The following is a 16,749-nucleotide window of genomic DNA, read 5'->3' on the forward strand; positions in this document are numbered from 1 at the left end:
GTAACAAATTGGTGTTTCTTAAAAGGACTTTGGGGAGATTGGGGAATGGATTTATTACTCTTAATTGCAAACCATTTTTATCTGGACTCTGTTGGAAAGATAGACCAATTGTGGAGATTGACTGTATTATTTTTAACTAGACAACAACTGATAAGAAATGGTATCAAGAAACAAACATGGACATTTGATCCAGGACAAATTACTCTTATCTTTTGTGATGATTTGGGATAGATAAGATGCCCTGGCAAATTTTCTACCAGTTGATTACATTAACAGTTTATTAACAGAGGGTTTTGAAACTCTAATCTTGTCATTTTCATTACTATTGTTCTTCCTATTAATTATTTTGCCATTAATAAAGCAAGTCAATAGCTTGCAAATGGGTTTACTAGTTTAAAAAAATGGGAGGTCTGTTTTGCAAGGGGTGGGAACTAATATTGTAGCGATGTATTAATCAGCATTCAACCACAGGGAATAATATGTGTATATGTGTGGGGTTCTTTTTTAAAAATGCACTTTTAAAATGTGGTTTGTGTCTTTTCTTTATCTTTTCTTTGTTGTTTTAAATTTCCTGGGAGTTTTGTATTTTAACTTTTTTAATATTTTGTTTTGCAAAAAAAGACTTGCAGATCATGAATTGCTTTACAATATGAAAAGTGGGTGCTGTATGGACAATGAAAGACCATAAACCATAATTGTCTTGGGTCACATATAAAATATAGTTATTTAAGAAAATTTATATGGCTGCACAACTTCGTCTCAGTGACTTTGGGTGGCTTACAAAGATAAAAACCCAATACATATAAAAAAGCAATAACACCCCCCCCTCCACCCCTCTGGTGATAACAATCAGCCAATCAAATAAGCCACTTGATGGCTCCATCCCACTCTTGGTTCCTCAGGCCCATTGGCAAACCTAAGCATTCAGGGCCTTGTGAAAAAGTGTCATTGTCAGGGCCAATATTATCTCTGGAGGTATGATGTTCCATAGGGAGGGAGTCACCATGGAGACGGCCTTTTTTCTTGGTCCCATTAGATGTATCTCCTCAGGAGAAAGGATCAATAGCATTTCCTGTATTCCTGTTTGGGTGGGTCAGGTGAATGTGACAGGGGAATAGACAGTCCTTCAAATAATCTGGTCTCAAGACGTGTAGGGTTTTAAGTGGACCCAGATTAAACAGTCCAACAGGCTAGAACAGTTCTAGTTCCTATTAAAGTTTAAAAGATAGCTTTATTTCATTCTTTGCATGATACATGCATCTAGCAGAACTACAAGTCTAGCATTACAAGTCAGTAATGCATGTTTTAACGCTTAGCTCATGTATATATATTATATATACGGACCATATCTCCTAGTTCTAGTGTGCAAAAGTTCAGCGTTCTGGGGAAAAGTACTGTAGATGGAACAAACTGACATTGTTCATACAACCCATGTCAGATATTAATAATATAACGTGAGAACCAAACATTGAAGCTGAAACATGTTAAAATGGGACTCTTGGATTCTGTACAGATGGGAAATTGGAAATGGTCGTGGCTCTTTGTTGCAGGTTAAACAGTAACATGAAATAATGATAAATAAATAATCCAGGTCTTCTAACATTTAAGTTGGTTCCCTTTTGCATTTTACATTCTAGGCCAATACATTTTTATTTGTATCCCACCTTTATTATTTTTACAAATAACTCAAGGTGGTGAACATATCCAACACATCTTCCTTCTCCTATTCTCCCTACAAAAATGCTCTTGCAAGGTAAATTGGGCTAAGAAAGAGTGATTGCCCAAAGTCACTCAGTTGGCTTTCATGGCTAAGGCTGGAGTAGAACTTGGAATCTCCTGCTTTCTAGCCTGGTGCCTTAACCATTAGACCAGGGGTAGGCAGTCTTGGCTCTTTTATGGCTGGGAGTTGAAGTCCACGAGTCATAAAAGAGCCAAGGTTGCCTACCCCTGCATTAGACCAACATGACACATGCTTGACAATAAAATAATTCCTCTCACCAATGCCACACATATTTCCATCTTGGAACTTAAAGTTCACAATGGATAGTCAATATAATTTAGGCTAAGGTTAATAAAAAAATTAAACATCCATTATCATTTGTAATATCATTCCATACAAAAGTGAATTAATAAAAGCAAAGAATACAAAACCAGAATAAAATGAAAAAGAAAAAGAAAAGGGAACAACATATAACACATATGTATCAAGAAACTATAAACTCACAAAGTACTTCACAAAGTACTATGTTGGAACTTAAACTTCATAATGGGTAGTCAATATAATTTAGGCTAAGCATAATAAACTTTTAAAACACCCATTATCATTTGTAAGATTATTCTGTACAAAAGTAGATTAATAAAAGCATGGAACACTAAACCCAAAAAAGAAAAAAAGGTGAAGGAACAACATATATCAAATAGGTATCAACAAAGTACAAACTCACAAAGTACAATGTTTTCAGTTGCATTTGTGATAATAAAGCTAAGTTTACTGTGCATTGTATAAAAAGAGATTGTGTTACAAGAGCACTCATATGTTATTTTACTACATGAGACACACTTGAACAAGCTTTGAAATGGTCAGAGGAAATGATCTTGGGACAGGAGAAACAATACAAAACTTTATAATAATTATAAATGTACTTCTTGCATAATCTAGGAATGCAGCTGCAACATCAATTAACAGAGCTTGGGAACACTGTGATCGCTAAATTATAAATACAATGAATCATGATTGCCAAAACAAAGGGGAGGGGCTATATTCATTATCAAACAGTACCAATTCTGCACTGAATGCAAAGTTGGTAAATGAACAGCTCTTGTTAACCCTCATCAGTTGCCAGCATTGCACAGATGGAGCTTCTGAAAAAGAAAGATGGCTAATTGTTATTTATCTGTCTTTGCTATGCTTAGATTGTATAGTATGGATGAAAATTTTAGCTAGCACAAAATATCTCGGCAACAAGAACATGGAATTAATCTCTTTCTCTCACCTACCAAGTCTCCAAACTATGATCAAATTCTACCGAAATTCAATGAATAAGTCTGGATTAGATACTCTTTTTTACAGTTTACCTATATCACAGGATACTTATAAGGATAACATGGGGAGAACCACTGTTGTTGGAAGAAGGGTGAGAGAAAAATAGAAAAGTAATCTGTAGAATTAATCATTAAGATGACTTATGCATAAAAACTATGTCCATAGAACCAGACTTGGAAATCATTTGTTGACTGAGTGGGCAAAGATGTGTATCACACATGTGGTAGGGTAAGATTTGCTGGTCCCCTCTCCACATGTTCTGTTTAGGACAAAGAATTCTTCTACATTAGAATTTACACTACAGTTGTATAATTTCCAGCTCAAAATGGAAGGAAATTGTACTACCATTGTTTGGCATTCAGAAGAGACCCACGAAAGGGAATTTGAGGATTAGTTGTGGTCCTGAGGCAGTGTCACAGACTACATTGATTCCTCTCTAATCTTGTATTGTCGATCCTGATCATGTTTGTTATTTGCATCAGAGGATTCTTTTTCCAATTATTTTAATATGTTATCATACAAATCCAGATACATACAACAAAGCCCACAGGAAACATTTTATAATGCAAAGGCTTACTTACATATGTGGATTTCCTTTTGGGATTAAAACATTTGTTCCATGAATTTATGATGTTATTTGACATGCTGATATGAAACCATTTATCAAAAACAGGTTGATAAATACAAACGTTGATACAGTGGATGGAGGCAACTTTTTCATGGTGCCCTCTGTATGTTAATATTGTAAAATAGTTTATCTCCATCTCATTCGTCAGCTTGAAGGTTTCTCTTGAAAACATGTTCAAATGCTATTCAGAGTCATCCGTCAGCTGACTGAAAATATGCTTGTTTAATGTTTAAAAGGAAGAGTGCCATTTATTATTTATAAGAGCATAAACATGATATGGCAATTTGTAAGACTGAGAACACCCAGCAAGTGTTAGATTTTGTCTGTTATATTTTCAAGAAGAATAAAAGAGCTATTCCTCAATTTACAAGCGTCAGAGATATCTAGCTGAGGTTGCAATATCACGTTGCAAAATAAAATAAGCAAAGCCCGGGACCAAATCACTGATAAGATTTTTCTCACACTTTTTTACATTATATTTAAAATTTATAAAACTTACTGGACCAAGATCCAAATATTTAAAATGGGATGGTCTGTTTTATACAGAATCAAAATCCATTTTCATAGACCACTAATTCCCTTGAATCCTGTAAAGGTAAAGGTTCCCCCGCACATGCGTGCTAGTCGTTTCCGACTCTAGGGGCCGGTGCTCATCTCCGTCCGAGGACGTCTCCGTGGTCATGTGGCCGGCATGACTAGATGCCGAAGGCGCATGGAACGCTGTCACCTTCCCACCGTAGTGGTCCCTATTTTTCTACTTGCATTTTTACGTGCTTTAGAACTGCTAGGTTGGCAGAAGCTGGGACGAGTAACAGGCGCTCACTCTGCTACGCGGCACTCAGGATTCGACCTGCCAAACTGCCGACCTTCTGATCGACAAGCTCAGCATCCTAACCCACTGAGCCACCGCGTCCCTTGAATCCTGTACTGTATTCCAAAGAAAACTGAAATTTGTTGAAAATGTAACATGTGATTTTTTTCAAGACAAGTACAGGTAGTCCTTGACTTACAACAGTTTACTTAGTGACCATTCAAAGTTACAACAGCACTGAAAAAAGGGACTTATGACCATTTTTCACACTTACAACCATTGCAGCATTCCCAGTGGTCATCTGATCAAAATTTGGACACTTGGCAACTGACTCCTATTTATGATGGTTGCGGTGCCCCATGGTCATGAGATTACCTTTTGAAACCTTCTGGCAAGCAGTCAGTGGGAAAGCCAGATTTGCTTAACAACTGTGCTACTCACTTAGCAACTGCAATGATTCACCTAACAACCGTGGCAACAAAGGTCGTAAAATGGGGTAAAATTCACTTAACAACTGTCTTGCTTAACTACAGAAATTTTGGTCTCATAAGTCATAAGTCGAGAACTACCTGTAATCAAAGCCTTCATCATTTGGCAATAGAGGTACGAATTAGAGAATAACCTCTACAGAAATGAATTCTTATCTTAATACAAGAAGAACTAAGTCCCTATGTATTTATCTCAAATATTGTAAATGAAATAAGTATATGCAAGTGTTGCAATAATTAGAGAGGAAGTCAGCAGTTAAATATGAAAACAGCTCATTGAATGTACATTTTGACTAGGTTTTGAAACCATCCAACCATCTGTTTTTCTAACTTCTCTTTAGCAGTTTAATTTTTGGAAAGCTGTTCAAAGCAGTTATTATTGCTACCAAAGTATTGCAAAAAGTGGCAGTTTACACTGGACTTTCCCAGACTGATACTCCCATATATAACAGGTGAAACTCGAAAAATTAGAATATCGTGCAAAAGTTCATTTATTTCAGTAATGCAACTTAAAAGGGGAAACTAATATATGAGATAGACTCATTACATGCAAAGCAAGATAGTTCAAGCCGTGATTTGTCATAATTGTGATGATTATGGCTTACAGCTCATGAAAACCCCAAATCCACAATCTCAGAAAATTAGAATATTGTGAAAAGGTGCAATATTCTAGGCTCAAAGTGTCCCACTCTAATCAGCCAATTAAACCATAACACCCTTTGTTGGCAATGACAGAGGTCAAATGTTTTCTGTAAGTCTTCACAAGGTTTGCACACACTGTTGCTGGTATTTTGGCCCATTCCTCCATGCCAATCTCCTCGAGCAGTGATGTTTTGGGGCTGTCACTGGGCAACACGGACTTTCAACTCCCTCCGAAGGTTTTCTATGGGGTTGAGATCTGGAGACTGGCTAGGCCACTCCAGGACCTTGAAATACTTCTTACGAAGCCACTCCTTCGTTGCCCAGGCGGTGTGTTTGGGATCATTGTCATGCTGAAAGACCCAGCCACGTTTCATCTTCAATGCCCTTGCTGATGGAAGGAGGTTTTCACTCAAAATCTCACGATACATGGCCCCATTCATTCTTTCCTTTACACGGATCAGTCATCCTGGTCCCTTTGCAGAAAAACAGCCCCAAAGCATGATGTTTCCACCCCCATGCTTCACAGTAGGTACGGTGTTGGATGCAACTCAGCATTCTTTCTCCTCCAAACACGACAAGTTGAGTTTTTACCAAAAAGTTCTACTTTGGTTTCATCTGACCATATGACATTCTCCCAATCCTGTTCTGGATCATCCAAATGCTCTCTAGCAAACTTCAGACGGGCCCGGACATGTACTGGCTTAAGCAGGGGGACACGTCTGGCACTGCAGGATTTGAGTCCCTGGCGGCGTAGTGTGTTACTGATGGTAGCCTTTGTTACTTTGGTCCCAGCTCTCTGCAAGTCATTCACTAGGTCCCCCCATGTGGTTCTGGGATTTTTGCTCACCGTTCTTGTGATCATTTTGACCCCACGGGGTGAAACCTTGCGTGGAGCCCCAGAACGAGGGAGATTATCAGTGGTCTTGTATGTCTTCCATTTTCTAATAATTGCTCCCACAGTTGATATCTTCACACCAAGCTGCTTGCCTATTGCAAATTCAGTCTTCCCAGCATGGTGCAGGTCTACAATTTTGTTTCTGGTGTCCTTCGACAGCTCTTTGGTCTTGGCCATAGTTGAGTTTGGAGTGTGACTGTTTGAGGTTGTGGACAGGTGTCTTTTATACTGATAACAAGTTCAACCAGGTGCCATTCATACAGGTAATGAGTGGAGGACAGAGGAGCCTCTTAAAGAAGAAGTTACAGGTCTGTGAGAGCCAGAAATCTTGCTTGTTTGTAGGTGACCAAATACTTATTTTACCCAGGAATGTACAAATTAATTCATTAGAAATCCTACAATGTGATTTCCTGGATTCTTTCCCCCCATTTTGTCTCTCATAGTTGAGGTATACCTATGATGAAAATTACAGGCCTCAATGGTACATAAGGTACCTGGTACATAAGGTATCCTGCTTTATGAACTAACTTGTAAATATAATAAGTAAAGCACCATCATTTGTTGCTGGGTAAACTGATCATATACATACTATAAGGAACATTGGTGACTTCAGTAGTTTTGATTTATTTTCTGACTTTGATTTAGTGTTTTGTGAGTATAGATCCTGTTATTTGTAAAACTCTTGATTTACAAATTAGCATTTTATATGAAGCCAAACCATTGTGATGTATTGAACATCAGGATTAAAGAAACCATGGCTCAGCAGGAGAGGTTGAACAATGTCAGTGACTTGCTCAGGTCTGCATTAAACTTCATAATCACTTGGGAAATGATTATAATGTATAACATTTCTCAGTCTAGGGTTAGATACAGAAGTATCTTTCCTGTACTAAATAGGCAGTTTCACAAAGATAGGATAATGCACGGGCACACCCTCTCACAAACATTTCTTCTTTTTTCATGGAACATCAGTGCGAGACAGTTTTGCTTACACAGCATTGAGACTTAACATATAGGTATAATCTAAAAACCACAAGAAATTAATTTAACAGGTAATTTGGATGTGGTACTATGAAAAAAAACACTATTTCTGGATTTTAAAGTAAAATATTTAAAGCCAAGAACTGATGGAGGGCATGCATTATTCATTGCACTTTTCCTGTCTCTGCATATTTTTTAACCAAACATAATTGCATACATCACAGATCTATTTGTGGTAAAAGCGTTACCGATTTCTAGAATTAAGACTGCAAGAGCTGTGATTTCTAAGAACATTTTCATTTGAATCAAGAACTATGCTTACCTTTTGGCAACCTTTCAAGAATAGTGCAAAGGGATAATCAAGCATTTGTCTATTTACAGAGCATTAGCCTATGCTCTCCTTAGCTTTCTCCTTAGCCAGGACTATCCATATAAAAGCCTAGGCTACATTTCCCTTTCTAATCAGCAAAGACAAATGTGAATTAAGACAATCGCCTTTTAGAACCAATAGCACTATTTAAATCATGCAAGCAGGGAGCTTGTTTGGTAAGTTTTAAGAAGCCGTAACAATCATATAATTTGGACTCAAAGAATCCCTTTCCTATTCTCTTCCAGCCTCCCCTCAATTTATGTCACCTCAGGCTGGCTCAAGGGCAAGTTTTAGTAAAGTTCCTATTATAGATAGATCCTTGACCTACGACCATTTGTTTAATCATTCATCTGAAGTTACCACAGTGCAGGAAAAAAGTGACTTATGGTCATTTCTAGCAATTAGGACTCAGCCAGGATCCCTGATCACAATTCAAGAGTTTGGCAACCTGCATGTATTTAGGTCAGTTGCAGCATCCTGGGGTCATGTGATTGCCACTTGCGATCTTCCCAGGAGGTTTCCAACAGGCAAAGATAATGGGGGAAGCCTGATTCCCTTAATGACTGCATGATTCACTGAACAACTGCAATAAGAAAGACTGAAAATTGGGCATGACTCTTTTAACAAATGAATCGCTTAATAATAGAAGCTCTGGTCCCTATTGTGGCTGGAAAAGATTAATACATCTCTCTCTCTCTCTCTCTCTCCCTCCCTCCTTTCTCTCTCTCTCTCTCTCTCTCTCTCTCTCCATCCATTCATCTTGTTGTTTCCTCCTGGAGTTAAAAGAAACAACCACTTACCTAACATTGAAAAAAGGAGTAAGCAAAACAAATTTGAAGCAGAAGATCAGAAAACATGCATACCTAACATGCAAATGTACCTCCCACATTTGGAGTAAGCAACATCCCAGAAAACACAGAAAGAATGAGAAATAGTAATGAAAGGGAATTAAAAAGCAAAGAAAAACTAAATCTAGTTTATAGTAATATAATTCACTCTATTTCTCCATAGTTTTCTATTGAGGGCTGAGGCTGGCGAGGTGGGAGCCCCTAATTTTCAATCCAGTTTTGCGAACAAGGGACAGATATTAGAACATTTCAAGCTTGGGAAAAGGCAATTAAATAACCACTAACTTGAAAAGGTGATCCTGGGTCAACAAGAGGTCCAGGATCTGAACCTTGGAAACTTTCCAAGTACTCTACAACATTTCAAATATTCAAGTTTTCAATCAAAAGGTCATTGTCTGAATGTAAAAGTATCATACAGTAATTCTAAAACTCTTCTCCCTGCATTCCTTTACTTCCATTTCATCTCAAATAATTTCACTATTTTTATTTTTAGTTCCATTCACTTACTTTTCTAAGACCTACTTCTGATGCTACTAAATAATAATACCTTTCCTATTCAGAACCTCTTGGCATCTTTGTGTGAGTGATACTCAAAACTGAGCTCTTTTGAAGAGAATCTATGGGTTGGCAGGATGTCATCTAGGTTGAATTTATTATTAAGGTATACTTTGCTAGGCTTTGATTGTACCTTAATTTTTAACTTTGATTTACTCTAGATATTTTGTATATGTGTAAGATAATTCTCTGAATCTGAGAAAGAAGAGAGAGTTTTCAGAACATGACAGACCAGGAACACATGGACATTTTAGCCTTCTTTCCTAAGGGAGGCATCAGTCCATCTATTAGGAAATTTATATTTATCTAGTCTCCAAGTTTTTGTAACTTTATCGCTTTTTCCTGGCATTAATGAAACTCTATGAATCTTGCACTACTGTAGGAACCTGACGGTAACTTTTTTTAAAAAATACAGTGGATTTTTTTTCCATTTATTTACATAGTTTGGATGTTTTATCCATCAACCACTGGAAGTTCTATGAGATTTGGGTTTTCAATGTTCTTTCGTTGATCAGCAAACACAATGTCTCTGGGCATTTTGCAATGGCTAATTGGGGCAATCCCATGCCAGTGACGGACAATTGTGAGTGTTGAGGATTACTTGGAGGCAGTAACTGAGGCTTACTGAAAGTGCCTAAAATTTAATTAGCTTACTTGGCTTCTGGATATGGAATGGGAGATGAACACACTGGATGGGTTTTACTGACAATGAAAAAGTTACTTGAATTGACGAAGCATCGCTAAGCATAGCAAAGCTCCTTTGCTCACATGGCTCAAGAGTTCCTCCTGACCTTAATCCCAAATGCTCCACAAAAGCAATAAGAAATGTAGCTTCATGATGTTTTTAAAAAAGAATAAGTAAATGTTGCATACTTCCTTTTATTGTCTTGGACTTGGATCTAACCAAAACATACTGGAAAAGAAATGTTTTGGCTGAAGTGTAGTAAACTTAGTCACTGTTAAATCTTCAAGTGAGTCTTATTCCAATTCTGCTGAAAAGACTACTAATGCCACTGTAATTGTTTCCAGCATTATAAATGTTCAGTAAATTGGTGGAACAAATAGATTATTGCGTAAAATAGATAAAACTAATTAATCATGTCAGTTCACTCAAGCCCATTATATAGAACGGTTTATCTCATTTTGCTAAATAGATTACAGCTTACATGTAATGCTGCTGTATGTTTAAAAAAAACTGTTAAAAATCAACTAATTGCCTGACAAATAAGGCTTAGATGTTCACATGCCTGCAGAGATTATTCAGGATGCATATCTATTATTCTTCAAAAACACTAATGATAGTAGGACAACTGCAGGCCTATCAACTTTTAGGGTGTTCCTGAAACATTATTTTCTGAAGACATTACTTTTATATTTGGCACTAAACTTTATTTCATCTTAAATTTAAAACAATGTGTTGTAAATTAATGCGTCATCTAAACCACACACTCTTGTGCAGGGAAACACTTTCTTTTCCTTTCAGACTACTCCAAGCTGAACTGATTAAATCTGTACTTCATTACATGCAAAATGGGCCAAAGGGGCAATCTCCTTCCTCCTTGATTAGGGTCTCAATAGGGATCTGGTTGAACCCACAATGAGATCATATGCAGCGTAATGACATTGGAGATCATTCTTGACTTAGGACAGGTCACTTAGAGCAGCAATCCCCAAACTTTCTGGGGCAGAGGGGATGGTTCCGTGGCAGGTATGTGCATGAGTTTGCGTGTCTGCCGCTCACATAAATGGAGCTTCATACGTAAGCACAAGCACCTAGCACCTGTGCAAATGGAGCTTCATGTGTGAGCGTGAACACCCACTGCTGTGCAAATACAGCTGCGCATGAATGCAAGCTTGCCACTTGAGCAGCCCGGGGATTGGGGGCTGACTTAGAGACTATTCAAAGTTCCAACAGACTCTCCAAAAAGAGACTCTAAGTAGAATCTAAGCTTAATGTAATATCTTGACACACTTTAAAGCTTTTAATTACAGCTTGTGCTTTGAAAAATCAGGAAGCAATGGTAAATTACACAAATGTTTGTTCCTCCTGCTTTTTTCACCTAAAAATTTGTGGCTTTCCTTTGTTCTTTTCTTAATGGCCCTTTAAAAGTGTTCTCTTCTTGTACCTATTCTCCCTCTTATTGTTCTTGTAATTAATTAAGTTTTGTGCTCCATAGTAACAATTACCATGCATCCATGATCATTTTCCCACTAGCAATTTACAATGTCATCCAGCCATTGTTGTGGCAATATATCATTAAAGAAATCACGCTTTCTATTGTTGCAGCAATAGCTGTGTAATGCTTTAAATCACCAGTGCAGTAACATTTATGTCTATATGAAACAACAAAGATTCACTTCAGTGAAGTGGTGCAGGCTGTAGAAGCATCCTGATTTGTTTGCTGAAACAAGGAAGACAGCTGATTCACCTCAACAAAGCTGTTTCTGTGACCTGGAAACACCTAAGGCCAATACTATTGAACTATTGAAGCTTCTCTGTGCTTTCTCCAAAAGCATTGTCTGAAGAAGTGATTGCCTGTAGCCTTTTCTGAAATTGCCTAAATTGGAAGAGTTTTATTGTATACTGAGGCGAGTCTGGATTCCTTTCCTCTTGGTTTTCTCCTGCAATACTTGTTGAAAAAGCTATGGAGATTCTCAGCCAGGCCGTGTTTGTTTCAAAGGTGCTTTTTCAAAAGGCAACTGGACTTTCTTTGTTTTTTTCTTGAAGATGTTTTGCTTCTCGTTCCAACAGCTTCATCAGTTCATCATTGCAGTTCATCAGTTCATCAACTGATGAAGCTTTTGGGATGAGAGGTGAAAACATCTTCAAGGAAAAACAAAGAAAATTCAGTTGCCTTTTGAAAAAGCACCTTTCAGTTTGTTGAAAAGATTTCATTTATCTTTCTCCCAGAAAGTGAGTTCCTCTAAGGAGAAGGCAGAGGAGAACACAAGCAGGCCAGACCGAAACAATATCATTAGGTTTTTAAAAGTTTTCGAAGTAAGAGGACCATTGTTGCACAGTGAAGATGCTTCAAGGAGATACTTTGAAGTGAGGGATATTACTTTCAAAGTGTACTGCCTCTGGGAAACTCGACAAACACAAAAAGATAAAAGCTGACAGATAAAACATAAGAGGTCACGTATTATCACTTCTGGACATAATAAAATATTGTGGCATCTCAATTGTCCTCTTTGCATTAAGAAAGTTGGTAAGAGATCTGGTAGTTTCTGGTGTATCACTGCCTTTCAGTGGACCATAGATTTGGAAATATATAAAAGCCATGAAGTGGTCAGTGAGGGGAATCAGCTACTCAGTGACCATGGCAAAATTATTGGGACAAATGTCCCAGTAACATGCTTGGTGAAATTAACCTGAACTGTGTACGATTAACATTTGGCACAATCAGGCATGCTCAAGCATTATATAAAGAAGGCAGATGTTGAGGGCACCAGCTAAATTCATTTTCCCACCAGGAGGCCCTTGAGCATCACATGGTGTAGAAGTATGATAATTTATGATACCACCAAATGAAAACTATTCTCAGTGTTGGAGAAAGAGGCGTAATTTATTAGATTTTAATTGTTACACTGGGTTGGCAAAACACCAAACAATGCTTAAAAAAAGGAGAGCATGCCCTAATGCCATAACCCTGCTGATTAAAACTTGTCTTATAAGATTTTCCCCATAGATAAATCAGCTAAAGTTTCTGCTGATTAATATACTAATTAAATGGATCAAAGCCTATTACCTTAATTGAAATAAATAACAATTCACTAAACAAGCAACTGCCTTTTTTCCTTCTTTTTCAGTATGTCAGATCTAGGGGGGGGGAAATGGAGCAGGAGGAGCTAAATAATCATTCATTTACACTAGGGTCTCCTAAAAAATAAAATTACTCTCCATATATAATAGACTGAAACAAATTATTTTTCAAAGTACTGTTGATACTGTTCTAACATAGGATGGTTGTTTATGATCACCCCTGCTGATGAACTTCAGTTAAGTGCAGCTGCTGTGATAGAGGCCAGTGGATACCAAGAGGCTCTTCAGAGTACTTTTCCCCCTTATGAATGCCCAATTTTAGTAAGCATGAAACCACACATTTTAACAAAATTCATCACAACCCTAGGTTTGTAGTAAATGTAAGGAAATAACACAAAGCAGCACATAATTTAGCACTCCACAATCTGGGCCTTTGAAAGTATATCAAATGTAAGACCATTTTCCACAAAAGTGCACCTAGATCAAGTTGGTTTTCTTTAGAATTGTTATATTAGAAATGCTAAGCGGAAGCTCTCCTGGCTAAATAAAACAACAGAACACCTGTTCATGAATTTGCTAATTGTATTGCATTAATCTGCTATGATTGATGGCATATAATGCCTATATATATATATATATATATATATATATATATATATATATATATATATATATATATATATATATATATATATATATATATATATATATATATATATATTTCTTGGAACTGCATTGGGGGAGGAGGGAAAGCACATGGAATAGAATACATTTTGTCTAATAGACAAACAGATATGATCGTCAAAGCTATGCATTCCGTATGCTGAACAAAGTTCAAAAGCTGTTTGGTTACAATTTGCCATGTATTTGACAATCTATCTGTTTTACTTCTCTAGGATCCCAGGATGTCAGGTAAAAACCTGCTACAGATTGCTGGCAGGCTTTCTTTAGGAATTTATCCTTCTGCTTATTTCTTCTTCAGCTCGCTTTTATGTGGTTTCACGATTCTCTTCTGTATCTGCATCAAACTACATTGTCAAAAACAATGCTCAAAATACGTGTTTCATACATTTAGATTAAGATTCGGATAGATTTAAATTGTCAAGTTGCTCAAAGAAGTGCAAAATATGGCAAGAAAGCTGAATAGCTGAATTACGTTTATAAATGTGAAGGTTGCCAGATTTGCAGACAAAAAAAAAATCCTTCAGCACCTCTGCCTGTGTTGGGAGGCAATGTGGTGAAGTGTGAAATAAATTGTGCATACTGTTACAAGTCAGATGAAATTTAGTATACTGAATGCATGGCAATCTTGCAGACAGAAGAATCTTAGTAACAGATGGTGAAAGCTCTTGAAAGGGAAAAGGAGTTTTCCCACATATTCATGAACCCTTGGGTCAATACAAACGATATGAGTCTGCCTAAATTGTTCCACCTATCCTCTATGTTTAAACAAAAAATAACAATGACAATAAGTAACCAAAAAAAAATCATGTATAGAGAATTAGGACTTACTCTCTTTCCAGGAGGGCCAGGGGGACCTGCCTCACCAGAAGGACCTGGCGGCCCCTGAAATCATAAAAATATCCAAATTACCCACTTTCAAATGTGATTGCTAAAAGATACTATGCAATGATTATGTATATACTTACTTACTGAGCAACCAAGGCATGTGTCATCGACTGATACTGGATAAGAAAACCAGCAGTGTACACTAAGAAAATATAGGCATGTGGACTTGACTTGCTCAGGAGTATGGAGGGGCTTCACTTAGGAAACTATAGGAAGTTGTATTAATGGCAACTTCTTACTCAAGTGCTTATAGGAGGTCCTTGAGTTACAACCATTTGTTTAACAGCTGTTCAAAAGTCATGATGGTGCTGAAAAAAGGTGACTTGCAATCAATCCTTGCACATACAACTGTCACAGTATGTGATTTGCAACTGGCATGTATTTAGCACAGCTGCGCCATCCTGGGGTCACATGGTCACCATTTGTGACCTTCCAGACAGCTTCTGACCAGCCAAATCAATGGGGGAAGCAGGTTTGTTTAATGATGCTGGCAAAAAAAGTTGTCAAATTGGAAACAGTCACGTGATGACACACTTAATGACTGCATCACTTAGTGATGGAAGTTCCAATCCAATTTTGATCATAAGTTGAGAACTACCTGTATTTATCCATTTTTCCCATGGATAAATAGGAAAAAAATAAAATAAATAGACACGAGTTGAATATGAGTTGTTCCAGAGAGGAACTTTCAGTCTTCTCCACACAGTCCTGATGTGATTGGGATATAATTGCTATCATCTTCAATTATTACAATACAATCAGTTAATACAACACAGTCAACAGAATTATTCTTGCAAAGATATTACTTACAGATTGGCCTGGATCACCATCATCACCTTTTTCCCCTCCTGTGCCATCAGTTCCCTAGGGAGGTAGAAAGAGAAAGAAAGAAAGAAAGAAAGAAAGAAAGAAAGAAAGAAAGAAAGAAAGAAAGAAAGAAAGAAAGAAAGAAAGAAAGAAAGAAAGAAAGAGTAACATTCACATAAAATATCCTACTTGAATTGTATGTTCTACTCAGAAAGAACATACATTAAGAACTATGACAGACCGCAATATTAATTCTATATAGTATCCTATGTTTGCCTAAATATCTCAGTGATTTGCTTATTATCCAAGAGAGCCTCTCATAGCAACCTCGGCTTAACTTTAGTTGTAGAATTGCAATGTTTTTATACTTGATAACTTTTTCAAAAATCCAGTTCGACGTAATAATCAGGATACTGTACTGCAAGAAGTAGATCAAGATTCAATTTTCCACTAAGCCAAATACAATCACAAGCTGCTATCAAGAAAGTCTCTGTGCCTCGCTCACTGTGCAGGTTGATATGAAAATAATATTTAGACAGGCGTTACACTGAATCCTGGAAAGGAGCAGAGGAAAAATATTTTCAATTTCAGACCCCACAAAGCAGTGTTTTGATCAGAGCAAAGAGATGCAACAAAGTAAATTTCTCAGAATCAGAATCTCAGAATCCAGTATCAACTGAAGCCAGTCAGAGTTTCACTTCACCTAGGAAAGCAATTTTATTTTCAAAATACTTACAGCTGGACCAGGTTCTCCAGGGGGTCCAGGGTCACCCGGGAACCCAACAGGACCCTACAGAAATTTTTAAAGAAACAAGGTAAGACTAATGAGGAAGGAAAAAAATTAACTGTAAATAACATTTTTATTGATACATAGGTTGTGAAAAGATACAGCCTCTGAGACAAAAATAGTTCATTTGATGCTCACAAGATATTTGGGAATACGACTTCCCTAAATCCAACAAGAGTGACCAATATTAAGAAATTTAGGAAAATATTTTTATTGATTGATTTGTTAAATTTCTATGCCACTCATTAGCACCGATACAGCAAATCTGAATACAGCAGGTCTTTCTGACAGCACTCAGAATTGTTTTATAGAGTTAAATTAGTATCTTCACTCACTGGATTTCCCTTTGGACCATCATCACCTGGAGGTCCTTTCAGTCCAGGAGGTCCTGCTGCTCCAGGTGGCCCAGCTTCACCTTTCTCACCTCTTTCACCTTTTGGACCCTGCAAAAAAAAAAAAAAAAGAAGAGCTTTTAACAGATACTGTATATAGATTGCATAAAACAAGTAAGGAGCAACCAAAAAAAACAACCTATAAAAATCTCAGTCACATTTTTATTGGA

General features: G+C 37.2%; 1 protein-coding gene across 1 annotated transcript in view; it reads right to left on the reverse strand.

Annotated features, from left to right (window-relative positions):
• COL11A1 (collagen type XI alpha 1 chain) overlaps positions 1-16,749 on the reverse strand; it is a gene marked incomplete at its 5' end in the record, with an annotated part of 296,431 nt that overhangs the window by 41,642 nt on the left and 238,040 nt on the right. The window contains 4 exons of the mRNA XM_081322302.1: positions 14,537-14,590; positions 15,404-15,457; positions 16,137-16,190; positions 16,523-16,630. Of these exons, the coding sequence (XP_081178428.1) occupies positions 14,537-14,590; positions 15,404-15,457; positions 16,137-16,190; positions 16,523-16,630 (270 nt within the window). The remainder of the gene's footprint in view (positions 1-14,536; positions 14,591-15,403; positions 15,458-16,136; positions 16,191-16,522; positions 16,631-16,749) is intronic.

Source organism: Vipera berus, assembly GCF_964194415.1.
Source record: "Vipera berus genome assembly, chromosome: 3".
Lineage (NCBI taxonomy): Eukaryota > Metazoa > Chordata > Lepidosauria > Squamata > Viperidae > Vipera > Vipera berus.